The 21,853-nt window shown below is 38.1% G+C and overlaps 2 protein-coding genes across 2 annotated transcripts in view; one reads left to right on the forward strand and one right to left on the reverse strand.

Moving 5' to 3' along the window:
- Positions 1–1,391: 1,391 nt before the first annotated feature.
- On the reverse strand, positions 1,392–14,916 carry LOC134673380 (protein CLP1 homolog). Its single transcript, XM_063531350.1, has 9 exons — positions 14,678–14,916; positions 14,421–14,582; positions 13,625–13,844; positions 13,126–13,296; positions 12,934–13,022; positions 12,394–12,495; positions 11,365–11,496; positions 3,202–3,383; positions 1,392–2,626 (listed from the first exon to the last, which is right to left on the reverse strand). Exons 1-9 carry the CDS (start codon positions 14,768–14,770, stop codon positions 2,515–2,517), a joined length of 1,263 nt encoding a protein of 420 aa, XP_063387420.1. The 5' UTR covers positions 14,771–14,916; the 3' UTR covers positions 1,392–2,514.
- Positions 14,917–15,424: 508 nt separating this feature from the next.
- LOC134673639 (transcription termination factor 2) overlaps positions 15,425–21,853 on the forward strand; it is a 54,943-nt gene continuing 48,514 nt past the window's right edge. The window contains exons 1-7 of the mRNA XM_063531640.1: positions 15,425–15,651; positions 15,893–15,958; positions 16,169–16,234; positions 16,889–16,954; positions 17,180–17,461; positions 17,945–18,108; positions 19,261–19,905. Of these exons, the coding sequence (XP_063387710.1) occupies positions 15,474–15,651; positions 15,893–15,958; positions 16,169–16,234; positions 16,889–16,954; positions 17,180–17,461; positions 17,945–18,108; positions 19,261–19,905 (1,467 nt within the window). The 5' untranslated portion in view covers positions 15,425–15,473. The remainder of the gene's footprint in view (positions 15,652–15,892; positions 15,959–16,168; positions 16,235–16,888; positions 16,955–17,179; positions 17,462–17,944; positions 18,109–19,260; positions 19,906–21,853) is intronic.

Genomic DNA, 21,853 nt, shown 5'->3' on the forward strand with positions numbered 1-21,853 from the left:
CACGCCAATCACCGTGAACTGTCGTCAAGGTCGTATCAAAACAAGATCAAAACCTGAACTAATTCTTAAATAAGAATCGGTATCGTGGACTACAATCAATGGCTAAGACCAAAAAGTGGAGCATAAAAGCAAGTCAATCTACAGTTTGTATCTTGATTTCATTACTGAATGAATGAAGTGCTTGAGAGGGGAGTGCATTTTAAAAATGGTTGATCTCTAACATCGCTCTGCTGCTATCCGAGAAGGCCGGTAAAAGTTAATCGTAGATGGCATTCTCGACGATGGTACTGCCTTTTGTACGGATTTTGACAATGCCTTAAAACAATACATTAGTTGCCTTCCTCATTATAGCAATTTCATTTTTTTACGATAACTAGAGAACTGTAGAACTTACTGACCCTTTCTTGCACTTAAATGAAAGGTAATTAAATATGCTACAACTTTATTTATCGCAATATATCTGATAGCATGAGCGGTTGTGCCGATATTTGTCCTGAAATATGAGAAAAACTAAAAATTTCATTCTAAGGAAAAAAATACCCTTTTTTTAAAGTTCCATATCTCATGAACTATTTAACGTGCGGCGCTATACATGGGCTTAAATTGTTCCAAATTTAATGTTCTTTTAGCGTTACATAGCAAGTTTTGACCAGAAACCCATAGCTTTTTAATAAAAGTGCAAAAACTGACAAAACTCTGAAATTTTTGCAGTTTTTTGCAAATTACGCAGGGAGCACAACCTTTTTTTGCTTGCAAAACATAGTTTCACATTCCTCCAAGGACTCCAAACAATATAAAAAAATATATAGAACTACATCACGCATTGTTTTTTTAGGAGATTTTTTTGTAAGATTTGACTGGTCTATAATGTAATTGTACTTTTTATAAGGCTGATAATACGTAAATGATCGAGGGAGTAATAATTATTTTGTATTATTCTACCACGGTATTTTATGATGTTATAAAATAACACATGTAGCGCTGAAATTTCGTGAATTCAATTCATTACTAGTCTTCCTTTGTTTGTGTTTTCGTCGATACGCTAATAAATATTTTAATTAAAAATTTGTCTTTTATTATTTACTATACTGCAAAACGTAATTCAAGACCAAAAAAAGTTAGACAATGTTGCCATTGCAATAATTTGTTTCTAAAATTGTAAATTCCTTTTGATAAATAATCACGCTAAGATAATTTATTCATTAGTAATTTTACTCCTACTATTTAAAAAAGTACTTTTATTTATTTATTTGTACATAAATACAAGACGCGCTAGTAAAAAAGTGGCAACATTTCTTACTTTTTTTGGTCTTGAATTACGTTTTGCAGTATAAATACCTTCTTACTTCTTTTTGTATGTACTGGGCATATTGAAAGAAAAAAAAACAGTAAAATTTTCTATTTAATTTCATTACATCTTAGAAAATATAATTTATTTACAGTCTTGTGGGTTTTAGATTTAGATCCTCGCAGATCATATCAATTCTAAAACTAGGGCTAGGAATGGGAACTACTTATGACACAATGTATCCGATTCGATCAATTTGTAAATCTTATTACTAGGGCATAAGGTTTACTTTAGCATAGACTAATAATACATAGACGGCTGGTCCCCTTGACTTCCTTGTAAAAAATACTATTAATTTTCGTAGTCGACAACTAGCATCAAGTAGCGGATTTATCAGTATCGCTTCTAGACACTAGATGTCGCGACAAACGAACAGTTTACAACTAATACTAAAACCGAAACTTTAGGCCAAGCCAAAGACATATATAACTTCGTATAAGATGAATAAAATCTAAGAAAAACACGTGCCCCGGAAATCAAGAAAAAGTCATTCTCGGATAGATGGCGCACACACCTTTGGCCTATCCTCGGCTAGATGGCGTGACGACCCCGTTTCATATTTAACAATTTTAACACATAGATATCAGGGAATGAACATGGGTAAAAATGATATAAAAATAATAAAATCATTTATCCATATATATATACATTTTTTTGTTTATTTTGAGTTTTAGTTGTGTGTCGATTGATGGCAGTAATTTTACGGTGACTACAAAATTTACTATGACAGGACCCCCTATGCTATCTATTCTCTTTGGCCAAGCACATGATTGACGCGATAGTATCTCGCGGCGTGATAGACTACCCGCCTTTTTCTAACTATTTATGTTAATAAAAGAGGGACGGGTCGTCGCAAGATGCTGTATGCTAGCCCGGCTTGATTCTCAACTCATTCCGCTTGTGATATTAGTTGTAAATTGTTCGTTTGTCGCGACATCTAGTGTCAAGTAGTGGTACTGATAAATCTGCTACTTGACGCTAGATGTCACCTACGAAAATAAGGACTATTTTGGTTACAAGCATGTCAGGGGGACTGATAATTAATGTATTATTAGTCTATGAGTTTAGGCCATTTGAGCGTCTATCTGTCTGAATTCCCGCGATGTCCGTCCATATCTGGCGTTACTGCGAACAAGTTCGCAGCGTGTTCGCCCGGTGTGGACGCACTAATGGTTGTCCATATACTGCAGTTCGGAGAGAAGTAACACAGTGTTGGGTAGCGGCCGCGGCTGCGGCGAGAGGATGGTGAGCATCTGTCGGTCCATGTCTACCGCGGTCCTATAAAGAAAGGTTGAATTTAAGTAAATATCATTGTACTTAGTTGACAGTGTCAAAATTGGCCCAGTAGGCCCGGGCCTAGGGCGGCAAATTGTGAAAAAGAAAATTGCTGATGATAACTAGAAATAACTCAAAATGTAGTCAATAAATGATGGGTGCTGAGAAAGGGGCAAATCCGCCACTGCCTGTTGACCAAGCGAGCGGAAAGCGGCTCCGCTTGGCCATAAATGCTTTGTATGTGTCTGTCCGGCTGTTCTCTACTGAGCCGAATTTCTGGACCAATATAGAGACCGTGCGTGTTGGAGTGTCTGCCATCTCGTGACCTGAATCGAAAGCGAAGCGAGCGCATAGTAAGGTCTGCCATGGCTTAAATCTTGAAATGGAAACTTGACATAATGCTTCGCGCCAGTGAAAAATGGGGTTCTGTGCTGCCGTCTATAGCTCATGCACGCTCCTTATATATATTTTAATCGATATAGTTTATGAATTTTTTTATATGTCGGATCCACTTGTTCAGTTTGAAGCTATGCAAAAACTGACTTGCGAGGTCCCACAGAGCCCCAAGTGGTACTTACACACACACAATCCCCGCTAGATTGGAACATGGCGCGTCATCGTCCGGGCCGGCCGCGAACGTGACGGCGAGCAGGCGGTGCGCGAGCGCGGGCGTGACGGTGACGGCGACCAGCTTGGTCAGCGCGTCCTCGGCGCGCATGCCCAGCGGCATGCACGAGTCGGGCAGCGACGGAGCACCCACCTGCGACCAAACAGATAAACCTATTAAGGACTATAGGGTAATTGACAAATGTTTATGAATGGTATCAATCATAGAGGTACAATAATATAGAGAGGAAACAGGGAGAGGCCAAATTACCAAACGAGATACACTTATTGAACTTTCAGTAGGAGTAGCAGAAAAAGCGGTATTATTGCTTGTCCTTGTCATAGTCTCACTTTTTGTTTGTTCCCCGCCATAAATTTTGTATGGTTTATGGTGGGCAACAAATAACCCGACCGAATTACGTAGATTGTTTTTGGCATATTGTCAGGAATTTTAAAACGTGTTTTTAATATTGTCGCATTGCGTATGTTTTGTCCCTCACGGAGGCACGCGTATACCACTTCTAATATAGGAGCACGCGTATACCTTCTATGGTATCAATCGATCAAGTTTGTTTAGGAGGATCAAATGTCTGTATGAGACCCATTGTCTTAAAGCAATACAATAGAGTTCTGCAGCAGTGTCGTCGCAGGCACGTGTGGAGCAGCATCGCCCATAGTGGAGCCAACACCGTGGAGCAGATTCCCATGTTCTTCGGAGCAGCGGCGGAGCACCCTCCCGGCGCTCCTTCCATGATCTGTCCCAGGAGCAGCAACCGACAGCTCCATGGAGCAGCGCGCCTGCAGTGACGCTCCGACACGGCGGAGCAGTGAGGTGGCGCTCCTTGCGCGTCTGCTCTGATGCATTGTAATATTTCTTGTGATTGATAATGCGATGTGGAGCAGAGTGGAGCAGCCATCTTCAGTGGAGCAGAGTACTGCTCCACTGAAGATGCTCCACTGAGCAGAGTTTTTTTATTATGACTATAATATCCCCGCCAAGTATGCGGACGACATTATCCCATTTACAATTATATGGTAAGTATATAGTTTGTGGTTTTATATTTACAATTATAATACAATGATTTATAATGCGATGCGGAGCAGAGTGGAGCAGCTATCTTCAGTGGAGCAGAGTGAAGCAGACTTCCTTCTGTTATGAGTATAATGTCCCCGCTATAGTTCGCTTTTTTAGCATTAGAAAGAACTTGAAAGAAGATAAGCGATCTTGACATGTCTTATAATTGAAAAACGCTTTTTAAAAATCTACAGATTTTTATATTATTATTTCTTATGAAAGCAGAAGAACATAAATTATTGTATTAGATTCATAATTGTTACATATTTGCCGTAACTTATTTTTAAAATGTGTTTTTCACATAAAAGACACATCAAGATGGTTTACCTTATTTCTAATGCTACAAAAAGCGAACTATAAGACGACACGACACGACACACGATATACGGACAACATTATCCCATTTACAATTATATGTCATATAGTCTGTGGTTTAATATTTACAATTATAATACAATCATTGATAATGCGATACGGAGCAGAGTGGAGCAGCTATCTTCAGTGGAGCAGAGTTCCTTCTGTTATGAGTATAATGTCCCCGCTAAGTATACGGACAACATTATCCCATTTACAATTATATGGTATATAGTCTGTGGTTTAATATTTACAATTATAATACAATCATTGATAATGCGATACGGAGCAGAGTGGAGCAGCCATCTTCAGTGGAGCAGAGTTCCTTCTGTTATGAGTATAATGTCCCCGCTAAGTATACGGACAACATTATCCCATTTACAATTATATGGTATATAGTCTGTGGTTTCATATTTACAATTATAATACAATCATTGATAATGCGATACGGAGCAGAGTGGAGCAGCCATCTTCAGTGGAGCAGAGTTCCTTCTGTTATGAGTATAATGTCCCCGCTAAGTATACGGACAACATTATCCCATTTAAAATTATATGGTATATAGTCTGAGGTTTCATTTTGCAATTATAATACAATAATTTATAATGCGATACGGAGCAGAGTGGAGCAGCCATCTTCAGTGGAGCAGAGTTCCTTCTGTCATAAATATAATATCCCCGCTAAGTATACGGACGACATTATCCCATTTACAATTATATGGTATATAGTCTGTGGTTTCATATTTACAATTATAATACAATCATTGATAATGCGATACGGAGCAGAGTGGAGCAGCTATCTTCAGTGGAGCAGAGTTCCTTCTGTTATGAGTATAATGTCCCCGCTAAGTATACGGACAACATTATCCCATTTACAATTATATGGTATATAGTCTGTGGTTTCATATTTACAATTATAATACAATAATTTATAATGCGATACGGAGCAGAGTGGAGCAGCCATCTTCAGTGGAGCAGAGTTCCTTCTGTCATAAATATAATATCCCCGCTAAGTATACGGACGACATTATCCCATTTACAATTATATGGTATATAGTCTGTGGTTTAATATTTACAATTATAATACAATCATTGATAATGCGATACGGAGCAGAGTGGAGCAGCCATCTTCAGTGGAGCAGTGTTCCTTCTGTTATGAGTATAATGTCCCCGCTAAGTATACGGACGACATTATCCCATTTACAATTATATGGTATATAGTCTGTGGTTTCATATTTACAATTATAATACAATAATTTATAATGCGATACGGAGCAGAGTGGAGCAGCTATCTTCAGTGGAGCAGAGTTCCTTCTGTCATAAGTATAATATCCCCGCTAAGTATACGGACAACATTATCCCATTTACAATTATATGGTATATAGTCTGTGGTTTAATATTTACAATTATAATACAATCATTGATAATGCGATACGGAGCAGAGTGGAGCAGAGTTCCTTCTGTCATAAGTATAATATCCCCGCTAAGTATACGGACAACATTATCCCATTTACAATTATATGGTATATAGTCTGTGGTTTAATATTTACAATTATAATACAATCATTGATAATGCGATACGGAGCAGAGTGGAGCAGCCATCTTCAGTGGAGCAGAGTTCCTTCTGTTATGAGTATAATGTCCCCGCTAAGTATACGGACGACATTATCCCATTTACAATTATATGTGGTATTATTATATGTACATTTACAGTTATATAGTATGTGGTTTCATATTTACAATTATGTTACAACGATCGATAATGCGATGCGGAGCAGAGTGGAGCAGCTATCCTCAGTGGAGCAGAGTTCCTTCTGTCATGAGTATAATGTCCCCGCTAAGTATATGGACGACATTATCCTATTTACAATTATATGGTATATAGTCTGTGGTTTCATATTTACAATTATAATACAATAATTTATAATGCGATACGGAGCAGAGTGGAGCAGCCATCTTCAGTGAAGCAGAGTTACTTCTGTTATGAGTATAATGTCCCCGTCCCCGCTAAGTATACGGACACCATTATCCCATTTACAATTATATGTCATATAGTCTGTGGTTTAATATTTACAATTATAATACGATGATTCATAATGCGATGTGGAGCAGAGTGGAGCAGCTATCTTCAGTGGAGCAGAGTGGAGCAGCTATCCTCAGTGGAGCAGAGTGGAGCAGCCATCTTCAGTGGAGCAGAGTTCCTTCTGTTATGAGTATAATATCCCCGCAAAGTATACGGACGACATTATCCCATTTACAGTTATATGGTATATAGTCTGTGGTTTCATATTTACAATTATGTTACAATGATTGATAATGCGATGCGGAGCAGAGTGGAGCAGCTATCTTCAGTGGAGCAGAGTGGAGCAGAGTTCCTTCTGTCATGAGTATAATGTCCCCGCTAAGTATATGGACGACATTATCCTATTTACAATTATATGGTATATAGTATGTGGTTTCATATTTACAATTGTGTCGCTTAACTTCAAACTCGGGTAAATCCCTTGGACCCTCTCAGCAAATATCTACCCTATTACGTTTTCTTAATACCAAAATCGCATAATCTGACAGATGGATTTACCCGAGTTTGAAGTTAAGCGACTCAATTATAATACAATGATTTATAATGCGATACGGAGCAGAGTGGAGCAGCTATCCTCAGTGGAGCAGAGTGGAGCAGCCATCTTCAGTGGAGCAGAGTTCCTTCTGTTATGAGTATAATATCCCCGCCAAGTATACGGACGACATTATCCCATTTACAATTATATGGTATATAATCTGTGGTTTCATATTTACAATTATGTTACAATGATTGATAATGCGATGCGGAGCAGAGTGGAGCAGCTATCTTCAGTGGAGCAGAGTGGAGCAGCTATCTTCAGTGGAGCAGAGTGGAGTAGAGTTCCTTCTGTCATGAGTATAATGTCCCCGCTAAGTATATGGACGACATTATCCTATTTACAATTATATGGTATATAGTCTGTGGTTTCATATTTACAATTGTGTTGCTTAACTTCAAACTCGGGTAAATCCATTGGACCCTCTCAGCAAATATCTACCCTATTACGTTTTCTTAATACCAAAATCGCATAATCTGACAGATGGATTTACCCGAGTTTGAAGTTAAGCGACTCAATTATAATACAATGATTTATAATGCGATACGGAGCAAAGTGGAGCAGCTATCCTCAGTGGAGCAGAGTGGAGCAGCCATCTTCAGTGGAGCAGAGTTCCTTCTGTTATGAGTATAATATCCCCGCCAAGTATACGGACGACATTATCCCATTTACAATTATATGGTATATAGTCTGTGGTTTCATATTTACAATTATGTTACAATGATTGATAATGCGATGCGGAGCAGAGTGGAGCAGCTATCTTCAGTGGAGCAGAGTGGAGCAGCTATCTTCAGTGGAGCAGAGTGGAGCAGCTATCTTCAGTGGAGCAGAGTTCCTTCTGTCATGAGTATAATGTCCCCGCTAAGTATATGGACGACATTATCCTATTTACAATTATATGGTATATAGCAGAGTTTGGCGTAATTAATTACTCTTGTAATTTAATTACATGTACATAATGTGTGTCCCTGATTTTTGTATGGTAAAAAACTTTTTTCTGCTGCGTTACCGTACAAAATGTAACTTTTATCTGATCAAGTTGTTAATTTTAATGTGTTAATTAATTACTTATGGATCTAATACATAATATAATGCCCGTGTATACAAAAAACTAAAAACATCAACATGGTTTTTGAAAAATCTATTTTATTTGCTAGGTAGTCTAGGGACACGAAACCAAGTGTTCTAAAAGTTAATTCACCCAAATATCAAATGATATTTCGTACATAAGTTCCAAAAAACTCATTGGTACGTGCCCGGGTTTGAATCCACATGCTCTTACCACCAGCACTCATTGCCCAACATAACATCAATATAATCAATATAATAACAACATAAATAGTAACAAAATTAAAATAATAACAACAATTCATATATGATAATAATAAACAAATCACAACAGACAAACGTCTCCTGCTCCATCCCTCCCCTCTCCCTAACATGCTCCAACAAAAATAATACCCGACAGTCACGCGCCGAATGCCCTAGAGTAGAGACGTGTAAGGAATACTGCTCCACCGCGCCTGAGTATCACTACAAACACACTGCTCCACGGAGTTCGTGCAAGGCACACTGCTCCACATCGCTACTGCTCCGCCGCGCCCGAGTATCTACAAACACACTGCTCCACGGAGTCATCAGTTGCTGCTGCTCCACGGACAAGTTAAAAGAACACCAGAAGGGCGCTCCACCGCTGCGCCGCTGCTTTAGAGAAAATTAACACCAGACAGCAACATGGATAACGCCCACCGCCCCAACCGGGCTCTTGATCACCGCAGCTGCTCCACGGATACTGCTCCACACAAATTACCAGACAGACATACCACTCCCAGACAAGATGGAAGTAAGTGAAAGAGAAAAATACAAAAAACTCCAACAATTAAACCAACGTCTTACAAATACAGGAAGAGCTTACAAAGGATACAATAGCGTTCAAAGAGACTATACGAAACTTGCTAAACATAGAAGAGGAAGGGACTGAAGGGGGCGGTCACAGGCCGCAGCTATCACCAACACAGATGGAAGTCGGAAGAGATATGGACATGAAATCTGCAGTGGCAGAAGCGCGGTCCCCTGGGCCCCATGTTAACGGAAAGAAAAATAATAAGCCCACAATAATACAACATAGGGTATTTTCCTACTAGTCAAATCAGTTACTTTTTTAGAACTGTTAAAACGATTTGCTAATATGGAATTTATATAAAACATTACATCACGGTCAAGTCACGTACTTTTTATATTTCTATCCAATTTATTAAATATAACTTGTGTTTAAACTCCTATCTGTGTTTTCTAATAATTATCTGGTGCTTTATTTCATGCATGGTGTAAAATAATGTATTTTAAATACAGTAGGTATAATACCCTATTGCACAATATGGACCGAAAAACGGCAGGACTAGGAAAAGAGGAGGCAACAAAAAGTGAGGAGGAGGAGAGCAATAGTCACAAATGATGGTCAAAGTCAGGCACCCGCACTTTACTGACAAAACGCTTCTAACAAAATGGCAGTACATCGTGACGTCACCGTGTAACGTTAGAGACCGTTTCGATGTATGAAAAACAAGGAAATTGCGACTTTGTCAGTGAAATATTGTGTTTATGTATATTGTTTAGAGTGTTGCTTATTTCGTCGAAATAGAAATTTTCTATGTCTCACCCCCTTAAATTGTTCTATTTAAATAAATAAAATAAAATAAAAATCGTTTATTTCAGATCATTGATCCATAGCGTTATTAGTAGGTATAAACTTAAAAACTATGTTAATTACTAAAAATAAAAGAACGAATGAAAACTATAATATAAAAATCAAAATTAACGACTAAAAACTAGTATTTGGCGTGTGTGGCCATTGCGAGACGAGGAGCGCAGGTTGTCATGCTCTATTTAGCTCTCCCAATGGCCACCTCCACCCAAAACTTTGTGATCGGGCAGTCGAGGCGCTCGGCCAACACCCTGAGAAGACTGTTGCTGCTGCCGCGCACCCGCCTCAGCATGGAGGCGATTCTTTTCCGCCTAATGGCGAAAAAGTCATCTATTCGCGCCTCGGCGAACATGCCGGACGCACTACAGTGCTTCGGCAGCCGCAACAGCATCCTCAAGATGTTATTATATTGAACGCGCAATGCGTTATAGGCTCGTTGTGTAAACTTCACCCACAGGCTGCACGTGTAGAAATTCTGACAGTAAGCTCTAAAGAGCGTAAATTTAACTGATTTATTACACCGTGCGAACCTGCGGGCGAGCATGTTGCCTCTCACTGCCGTCGCTCTTCTCTCCCTTTCCAGATCCAGATCATCATTCAACTCATTTGTGAGCATATGCCCCAGATACTTGAAGCGATCTACAACTTTTAGAGGTGCGCCGCACAAAATGATCCTCGGCTCCGTAGACGGGTTATACTTACGAGCTTTGAAAATAAGAAGCTCACTTTTGGCCGTGTTGTATTTAGTGAAAGAGAACAATTTAAGGGGGTGAGACATAGAAAATTTCAATCTCGACGAAATAAGCAACATCCTAATTGTTAGTGTACAATTTTTTTTTTATAAAATGTAAGGTAGGTATCGAATGTGTGGTCATTATTTTTTTCCTACTTGGAAGTTGAAAAACAAGGCAGGCACGTACCTCAGCCCACGCCTTAACTTTAAACTGGTCGATACCTCCTAGTGATTGAGCGAGCTGTACAATGAAGTCTCGAGAACGTCAGCTGACGTTCCATTGGTAGGTTAAAGAACCATCCAAATACGTAGCAAAAAGTGTTTTTGGAATTTAATTTCTTCCCCAGAAGACGGTGGCCAGACTTGCCCCCTTATTCATAAGCGTTTACTAAAGTTGACAAGCCGATAATAATCGTTTGTCCCTTTCCATCATACCAAAACGCCGCCGGAGGCCGCCGGAAGACGCTGGATGCGGGTTGCTTCCAACCGGTACGAATGGAGGTCCAAGGGGGAGGCCTATGTTCAGCAGTGGACGTCTTATGGCTGAGATGATGATGAATACGCCGGAAAGGGACAAACGATTATTATCGGCTTGTCAACTTTAGTAAACGTTTATGAATAAGGGGGTTGATCTACAAAGCTGTAACTCAGTACCTTGTATATCTTGAGATCCTGGAATTTGACGTCGAAAGAGTGCGGGTAGTAGGGCGTCCGCTTGCCGTAGAAGTACTCTCGTATGCGGCAGTCGCGGACCTCGGCGCGGGCCTGGCTTGAACGCTCCACAACCTGCATAGTATCAATGGTATAGTTTGGGCAAGGGACTGACTCATTTCAAACATAGACAGAGAGAATCATACTGTTTTTTCTTACGCTAGTATTAGCATGCAAAAGAAAGGGATGAGTATAGTTTTCTGTTCTTTTTTATTAACATATTGAGTTTGCCACCCTATATATATCATATTATTCACTGTTCGGGCATTCAATGTCGAGTAGAAACTAAGGCACAATCTAATGAGCAAGAAAAACCGGGCAAGTGCGAGTCGGACTCGCGCACGAAGGGTTCCGTACCATAATGCAAAAAAAAAACAAAAAAAAATGCAAAAAAACGGTCACCCATCCAAGTACTGACCACGCCCGACTTTGCTTAACTTTGGTCAAAAATCACGTTTGTTGTATGGGAGCCCCATTTAAATCTTTATTTTATTCTTTTTTTAGTATTTGTTGTTATAGCGGCAACAGAAATACATCATCTGTGAAAATTTCAACTGTCTAGCTATCACGGTTCGTGAGATACAGCCTGGTGACAGACAGACGGACGGACAGCGAAGTCTTAGTAATAGGGTCCCGTTTTACCCTTTGGGTACGGAACCCTAAAAACTGTATAAGGGCGTCCGCTAGCTAGCGTGTGTGGTGAGCGAGCGGGTTAGTATGAGCGCCGAGCGGCGCGGACGCGTGCGGCCGCGCCGTGCACTCGCGCCACCTAGCGGACGCCCTTACATAAAAGAGGGGTGCAGTGCAATGCTTTTCGTGACCTCGCACTTTTTAGTTTAAGGACGCCCAATGATTTTCCTTAAAGAAGAAAGATTTATTTTATCAATAAACAAGGAATTTATAATAAATAAGTATTTTTTACCTTGTTTCTCTATTACTATTTTATTCTGTAGTAGAGAGTAACATACTCACCCCACCACTCTTTGGTAAGTAAACGACTTTGACGAACTTTGGCATGTCCCTTTTGAGCTCGTTGTACAATCTCTCATTGTCCAATACTAATATAACATCCACCTGTCAAAAAATAATCAATTCAATACCATAATAATAAAAAAAGGTCAATAAAATCGACTTTTTTTAAAACTTTATTGACAAAAAGGGTTACTTCATATTGAATTTACATTCGTAACTATAGTTATTTTTAGCATTAGAAAGAACTTGAATTAAGGTAAGCGATCCTGGTCTTTTAATTGAAAAACGCTTTTAAAAAATCAGTAATTATTACTTATGAAAGTAGAAGAATATAAATGATCGTATTAGGTTCATAATTGTTACATATTTGCCGTGACTTATTTTTGAAATGTGCTTATCAATAAAAAGATAAAAGACACATCAAGATTGTTTACCTTATTTCTAATGTTAAAAAAAAAACTATAGCAGAAACATGATATTGGCATAGAGAAATATAGTAAGACAAGAGTATGAATATTATGAATAAATCAGTATGAGTACCTCGAAGGCCTGAGCGGCGTGCGTCAGCATCTTGTAGCCAGCACCCTTGATCCAGCCACAGGTATTAATGATCACGCCTGACGTGGACGCTGTAATTTATATTAAAGTTAATCAGAATCTGAGATAATCTCACACAAATTAATCTAGTTCCTTTAACAGGTTGGATTGGTCATGGTAATTCTTTTTTTATACCTTTCTTATTATTTTCGCATCTCTCCGCAATGACCTCAGCTAGCCTGGATACTATGGTATTGTAAAGCTCTAAATTTTCTGAAGGTGATTTGTGCCCAAAATGGTATACTAGGGGTGCCTGTTGACTGAAACCTTCTTCTATAGATGCTGGCCTTTCCACTAGTAAGGCTCCTGAAAAAAAGTTTGATTTTAAGTGAAAATTAAGAAAGTATTATTGCCAATGCTCCAAATAAATGAAAAAAAAGAATGTATTAAAAGTCCTCCAAACATGTGTAAGGATGCATAGCGAGGGATGTGTTTGTTAAGAACCAATAGAATCATCATTTGCCTAGTGAGGATACGCGCAAGGCTAGGCTAGGCAAGGCAAAACTGCCAGTGTAGACATGCCTCGGTAGGCGGCGCGGGCGAAGCACGTCTGCACAGGACGTTTTGTGCGTTAGGAAATTGCCTTGCGCTTATATTATTATATCCTTATTAATATTTTCACCTTATAACTCACCAATAGTCCCCGGCACACTAATCTGCCCCTGTCCCACATCTAAGTCCACATATATCGGTCTCCGGCCCATCCTCACAGCGTAGTTGAGCAGTATCCTCGTCAGTGTTGATTTGCCGACGTCTCCGGGCCCCACGACCATGGTGACTGGGCCTCTGGTGTTCTCCTGCTCCGCTGCTACTCGCTGCTGTTCTAATGCAGCATGGACGTTAAGGTAGACAACCTGGGGTATTTTAAAAGTTGCAATAACATCTAAAATGCTTGCAGGTTTGATCAGAATTTACATAAAATATATTACACCTATATTCTGTAACTTTAGATATTTAAATAAAAAAGAGTAAACAAAATCTACCCTGGCTCCTTAAGCCAGTTGAGGGTAGATGAAAAGATTACATGATCAAATAATGTAGATTAAAGTCAGGTTGTGCAGTGACTGATCCAGGTGGTTTTGTATTTGGTTGGTTAATCAACAAATGTTATAACTACCCGAAAATGTACAAATTGTTTGTTTCATTTTATTTAAATACCTAAAGATACAGGCTATAGATATCATGTCATACCAATCTCTTGAGTTGCACAATATGTGTTTAAATAACATTTTGGTTGTGCAACCAACAAGCATAAGACATAACAAAATGTGTCTGTAATCCTAATTGATTTAGGTACATAAATAATATCTTAAACTAAAAGCATTCAGAGGAAGTTGCTTACGAAATATTGTTTTAACGTTTATTGTTAACAATAACAAAACTTTTCTTCTACTCATACTAAAATAACAAGATGTGTCTAAATGATATACCATGGGGGTCTCTTTTGCTACGTAGCTCACTTCAGTCCGACCTCGCAGCTCCACCGTGCAGCCGTGCCACGTGAATACCGCAACTTTTGCTCCCGTATGGAACTCATAGGGCTTCCCTTTGACAAGCTCGGTACCAAACAGTTCCGCGTAACCGCTTTTAATCTGCAAATTAACAAAAACAAGGACATTATTATGAACCGGAATTAAGTTCGATGTCATTACATTGTAGTGCTAATATGGATTTTGTATCGTATTACCTCCAAAACAACTTTCTCGTTCTTGGATTCGACTTCGAAACGAAGCTCTGAATCAGGGTCCAGTTTGAATTCCTGTAGTTGAACTTCAGTCATTTTATTTTCAACTAAAATTCAGGTGAAAGTTGAAAAGGTGGATATTCAGCCTACGTAATAATTTTTGGGGATTTTATTTTAAATCATAGACAGAAATCCACAAGCGAAAACAACACAAACGTGACAAACAAATGTCAAAATGATTATTTTCTTTTTTTTTATTCAAGGCACGATGGACGATATAACGATAAACATTCAGCCACGTACGTCAATTGAAATAATTTGAATAATCTGATCATTCATTATTCTGACTTATTAATAATCACGAAACCATACTTTGATATCTTTCCCGACCAATTAAATCTCAGATTATTCCAGTGAGTTAATTGAACAAAACATTATCATTATTAGATTCTGAAAAGTAACTTACATACATCAAACGAAACGCATTTTTTTCGAAGGTTTTCAGTGCACTGACAAAACGCTTTACGCTTATTTTCATAATTGTTTTACAAACTAAATGCATAATAATCTTATAAATCTGTTGCATTTTTCTATTTGATGTATAAGTTATTAAAATTAATAATTAGCAAATATTTATTATTATAAAAAAAGAGGTAAGTAGTAAAGTATACCTTATAAATATTATGCAACGGAATAACAAAACGCCGACAACGACATTTCATTTCAAAATATTTTGGAATGGAATGAAGATTTGGGTTAATAAATAAGATAGATAAAATAACAAATCCGGGTCACAAAAATGGAGAATTCATTTTTTGAATACCGAGATAAGTCGGGAGTGGAAGTAGAAAGTGATTCAGATACTGACATTATCGAAGAAAGTTTTCTCGAAGACTTGATGCCAAAAACTCCAATGAAAACTCCCATGCGAAATAACCCCACGGTTGTACCTGATTCAGAGGAATCTCTTGTTTACGGTAGGTAGAAACCAATTATTTTCCAGTAGGTACACTTATAAAGTAATTTATAACAATACATAATTTTAAACTGTTAACACACACTGATATTTGTAAAAGTTGTTATTTTACACAGAGAGCTATTCATTTAACATTGTGAAAAGGTGATTAAAAAAATTATAACATGCTTATAATCTATCTAAGTAAACCTTCATGCATATAATCACTTAATCATTATTGTTATTGTTCTATTTATTTACAGATGGATCGGAAGATGAAAAAGACACCCCTAGGGCTCCCAAAAATGTCGTAGGAAGCAGTGATGATGGTAATCTTTATATTTATTAATAAATTCATGGTTAGGATGGTAAATAAAACGCAGTTAAGTGCCATGATTGCAATGATTCAATTATAGATGATTACTTTAAAGAGAGTGTTCTATAGTTTATCTTAAAAGTCTGGGTTTTACATGCTCTATGAGCTCTATCTTACATTTAGAAACTAAAATCAGTATTGATATTGCTCTATTTATTTACAGATGCATCGGAAGATGAAAAAGACACCTCTCAGGCTCCCAAAAATGTTGTAGGGAGCAGTGATGATGGTAATCTTTTTAATTATTAGTAAATTCATGATTAAGATGGTAAAGAAAACACAGTTAAGTGGCATTACTGTAAAAATATTGTGCTATAGTTTCTCTTAAAAGTGGGTACATGCTCTATAGGCTCTATCTTATATTGAGAAACAAAAATCAGTATCATTACTGTTCTATTTATTTGTAAATGAATCAGACGATGAAAAAGACACCCCTCAGGCTCCCAAAAATGTTGTAGAGAGCAGTAAAGATGGTAATCTTTAAATTTATTACTAAATTCATGATCAATGGTAAAGAAAATGCAGTTAAAGCTATAGTTTCTCTTAAAGGTCTGGTTTTTACATGCTCTATGAGCTCTATCTTACATTTAGAAACAAAAATCAGTATTGATATTATTCTATTTATTTACAGATGGATCAGAAGATGAAAAAGACGCCCCTCAGGCTCCCAAAAATGGTGTAGGGAGCAGTGATGATGGTAATCTTTAAATTTATTAGTAAATTTAAATTCATGATTAGGATGCTAAAGAAAACACAGTTAAGTGGCATTACTTTAAAGATATAGTGCTATAGTTTATCTTAAAAGTCTGGGTACATACTCTATGGGCTCTATCTTACATTTAGGAATAAAAATCAGTATTGATATTGTTCTATTTATTTACAGACGGATCGGAAGATGAAAAAGACTCCCCTCAGGCTCCCAAAAATGGTGTAGGGAGCAGTGATGATGGTAATCTTTAAATTTATTAGTAAATTTAAATTCATGATTAGGATGGTAAAGAAGTGGCATTACTGTAAAGAGATAATGCTATTCCTTCTATGGGTAATATACATCAAATGGTGTAAAAATAATTTCCATGATGTCTATATCCAGAGAGGAAAGGACTATGTTTGTATGAATAAGAGGTTGTCCCCTTTCCTCTTAAGGTTTTAATTCATTGATTATTTTTCACAGAGGAGGTCTCACCAGAACTGGTACCCCGACGTCGCCCACCTCCCCGCCCGAAATCCCTGAACACCACAACCGACTCCCCCATCATCCGGAGAGTCAAGAAGCGCATGGTCCTCGACTCCGACTCTGACAATTCCATAATCATCGAGAAAGCCGAGAGAAATAAAGTGAAATGTCTGAAAGATACGCCATTAAAAATTGACGGTGGGAATAAAGATGGTAAAATAAATGAGAGTGAAGAAAGTGGCGACGATCCTATGGGTGATAGTGAAAGTGATGATGATGGTAAATATATTATTAATTTAGTATTTTTACAGTACATTATGGTGTTACTTTACCGCCCTAGTGCGGTAATTGGCACAATACGTGCTTATGTCGATTTAAAGGGAGTGTTTTAAATCGAGTTGCGAATTACCTATTTGCACGTGTATCGTACAACGTTTTACAGTACATATGGCACTTTAATTTTTGAGGGAGTTACGTAATGTGCTTATTATAGCACAGGGTGTCGTAATGGAGCACCAGATGTACTGAAATAGTACATCACGATACAAGTGCGAAAAGTAGGAAATTCGCAACGAGTGGCGATAAATTGAAACACGATCGAAGGGAGTGTTTTAATTCGACACGAGTTGCAAATTACCTTCTCTCTTATGAAAATGAATGAAAATGATAAATATTTATTGACTAAAATTCTAAAAGATTAACTTTGGTACCCCCACTAGGCACTGTGTAGATATGTCAATAAATGATTTGTTATTCTTAAAGGCGTCAAAGGTGATGAGGAAACAGCTGATGACAATAATGAAGAAGATGATGATGGTCCCAACGAGGACCTGATGGTTATGTCGCGCGCGACAAGAATGAGTATTATAGGAATAATACCAAAAGATAACGATAGTGACGAGTCGGACTTTATCGAGTCTGACGAGGTGAGTACCGTCGCCCCCACTGTTATAGTGTGTAGCTTTCAAATAGAGCTCGACGGCTAATCCTATTGTCTATTGTTAAGTAAAACCGTACGTGCAACTTACCTGCAAAAAAGGGTCTTAATTATTCTATTTGGCACCTGAGCGCGGGCTAGTCCAACGCTCAAAAAACCAGTATAGGTGCGCTCTCCGATAACGCGCCTTTGTTACGCATCTCGATGACACATTTTAGACTGGTTCTGTAGTGTTCGACTCGCCGGCACTCAGTAACCGAAGTACGTATTTTTTATGCAGGTGGTTGTGGCACGTGGCACGAGCGGTTTTACTTAACAATAGACAATAGGATTAGCCGTCGAGCTCTATTTGAAAGCTGCACACTATAACTGACAGTTCGTAAACCTTATTACGAAAGGCATAAGGTCCACCGATGGACGGTTAAGAGTTGCTGTTTGTACCTGTTGGAGCTTACAACAATGACGTTGGCTTGTGCTTCATGCTGGCACTTCACATGAGCGATGGCGCCATAACATAACCTTTGGCCTACTGTTAATTTAAATATTTAACAAATTAACACATTAGTGAAAGAATAAGAATCAAAGTCAAATGGCGCTCTAACAGTTTTAATCTCCTGTCGAAAGATGGCAGTAAATGTCCTGTCAGTAACTCTCTATACATCTATTCTTTTTGCTACTACTATATGCAAGTACTAGTACTATCTAGTATCAAAGTCTACAAATATGAGCGTCTAAACTGTGTGTTACTGTTTTTTGTCTCAAATAAATTGAAAAGAAAAGCCACTTGACACATACTTTCAACCAACTTCTACCACTTTTGTAGGACTTTTCTTTCTCTTTGACTTTAAAAAAAATGTTAAATATCAGGTTGAATCGTCTCTGACTCATCGACTAAAACCTTCCGTTACCGATCAAAAGGACATACATAAGGTGATAATGCACTTTTCGTAGCGCACCTGTAACAGCTGCAATTGTTTAATAATCACTTAGCATTATGTCGATTTTTTTCTAGCTAGCTTAGTGCTGCACTCTGGCGGCAGAACATTTCAGTAATAACCCCTATTACATGTGATATGAGACATTTCTTTCTCTTAGGTATGTGTATGTAATGTATTATACTATACTGACAACTGTATTTCAGAGCGTAAAACGTAGCATCGCAGGCTCAATAGAAAGCTTAACCGACCTACCTTCTGACATCCCAACAAGCAGGATACCTTTGGCTGAATCCACCCGGCGAGTCACAGAAATGAACCTATCACCTCTTCAAGAAACAGGTCTTGACAGCGACTCAGAAATCTCAGAATTACCGGAAGTCAATATAACCACCCGGACACCAAATAAGCCTAAAACACCAAAACCTTTGACACCAGCAAAAGCGTTAGAAGATTCAGACAAAAATGATGATTCCGTGTTAACCTGCTCACCAATACAGAGCCCTTTGCGTGATGTTACTGCAGATTTTAACAACTCTCCAAAAATGCGTAAAGAAACTCTTAAAGACAAAGTTTTAAATAATTTACTAGCAAACGATAACAAAACTTATTACGACGGAGAAGTTACAGTAGTTGACGATGGTTTTGCGAAACCAAAAAGTAAAATGACTAAGAATATTTACTATGACGGTGAAGTGACAGTTGTGGAGGAAACTAGGAAAGCGGGGAAGGAGAATGTTTGTGAAGATGAAGATGGGGCGGGGAAAGAAAATGTATGTGAAGATGAGGATGTGGCTGTGATAGAATCAGTGCCTGAGGTCATCATGCTGAGCAGTGACGAGGAGGATGAGGTAAGTACAAACACCAACATTCTTAACTGTACATTTGTGGAGCTTATTACAAAAGCTCCACCGATGTACAGTTAACTAATGTTTTCGTTAGATTACGCTCCTAATTGGGTACTTTCCTCTACTTAAAATAAATTATTTCACACCGTGCCCGAAATAAAGGACCAGATCATTATTAGAAAAACTTAGATAGCTATTTTATTAGTTATTTTTAAACACAAATTCTATTTAATAAATCGGATGGAAGTATAAATAAAAAGTAGGTGGGTTGACTGTGACGTCACTACACACGTTTTCATATAAATTCCATATTAGCCAAATCGTTTTGACAGTTCTAAAAAAGAAGCTGATTTGACTAGTAGGAAAGTAGCCAATTAGCCGGGTCCACACAGACATATTTTTACAAATGGTTAGGGAGGCGAATAGGGGAATTTTCGGCAATACTCGAGCGTGGCAGTTTAAGATATGAGAGATACCTTAGACCTAATAGAACAACCTTGTAAAGTATTTAGCTCTATATGTAGTGACGCGCGCCTAGGATAGACGATCAGATTAGTAAAAAAAAATTGATAGTCTGAAATACTCGAGCGCGTCAGATTAAGATATTGGGGGTTGATTTTAGTGTTTAAAGACTAAATTTAACTAATCTGACGATAAGTCCTTGACGCCGCCGAGTTATAGGGTCGCGAACTTGTAAAAAAAAAACGTTAATCCGGCATTCTCGAGCGCGATTTTTTTATTTTTTATTATGAAGAATATAATCTAAAACTTACTAAAAATACAAAATCTGCCGGTTTCCGCATGACCGGAAGTGTGGAGGAGCCATTTCGTCTTCCTAAGAACGCGTTGCGGCATATAAGTCGCGAACGATACATTTTACAAAAAAAAAGTTTAAATAAACAAAAAAGGTAATTTTATTTTACACAAAAAAGGTCTCTTTACATTTTTGTCCAAAGTTAAAACTTTTTGACTTGAAGCATCATAAAATCGGTCAGATTAAGAGAACCCACGAACATTTTTGTCAGATTAAAAAAATATGCTTTCAGGATACCGAGATAAACCTCCCCTATGAAAATCTGACGCGCTCAAGTATTTCAAAAAAACTTTTTTTTTTGCATTTTTAAAAATTCATCGTAACTTATCGTCACGCCGAAATCGTCAGTTTTTTTAAAGGAAGCTTCCTTGGGGCCTACTTAACACCCCTTCCGAAAATCTGACGCGCCCGAGTAAATTTTTTTTATTTGCATTTTTGACTACTTTATATGCCTACCCCCACCACGCAAACCGGCAGATTAGTATACCGTTGTTATCAGAGGCACTCGGGGCATACGTAGTATGAATATCTGACGCGCTCGAGAATGCCCAAGTAACTGTTTTTTTTAACATTTTTGAAAAACCGTACACGCCAAACCCACCGCTAAAATGGTTTTTGCCATACGAGCTTTTCTTTTCGAAATTATTTTATCTTTCGATTTTGATAGGTCTCGACGGCGCCGTTGAATTACGCCATTTAGCTACCTCGCCTCCCTAACTAAAAATATAAGATGGGTCATATGAAAATTTTTAATTTTTTTTTTAATTTTCCTGCGCGCACTTCACCCATAGTTAATACCACAAAATACAAACGAATGATTTGTTTATTTTTACCAGAATTTTACCAATATTAATATAACTAGATTTCCTTAGGTCTTTTACTTACTGCAATTACTCTGTATTTTACTATGCTTTTGGAACATTTTCGCATTCAATTAAACTTATGATTGCACCGAAGTACCTGCTATAGAAAAACTCCTTTGAATATCATTTAAGACGAAACAGGACGTCAGCGCGATCTCAGTTTTGAGATTTTGAGGTGAATATCGCCGTCGCGCTGACGGGGGCGGCGCTGCGTAGTGAAGGACTATCCCTTTGTGTGTGGTGCGCGCACACAGACGCAGATGTCATTTGCCTT

Source organism: Cydia fagiglandana, chromosome 18 (genome assembly GCF_963556715.1).
Source record: "Cydia fagiglandana chromosome 18, ilCydFagi1.1, whole genome shotgun sequence".
Classification (NCBI taxonomy): Eukaryota; Metazoa; Arthropoda; class Insecta; order Lepidoptera; family Tortricidae; genus Cydia; species Cydia fagiglandana.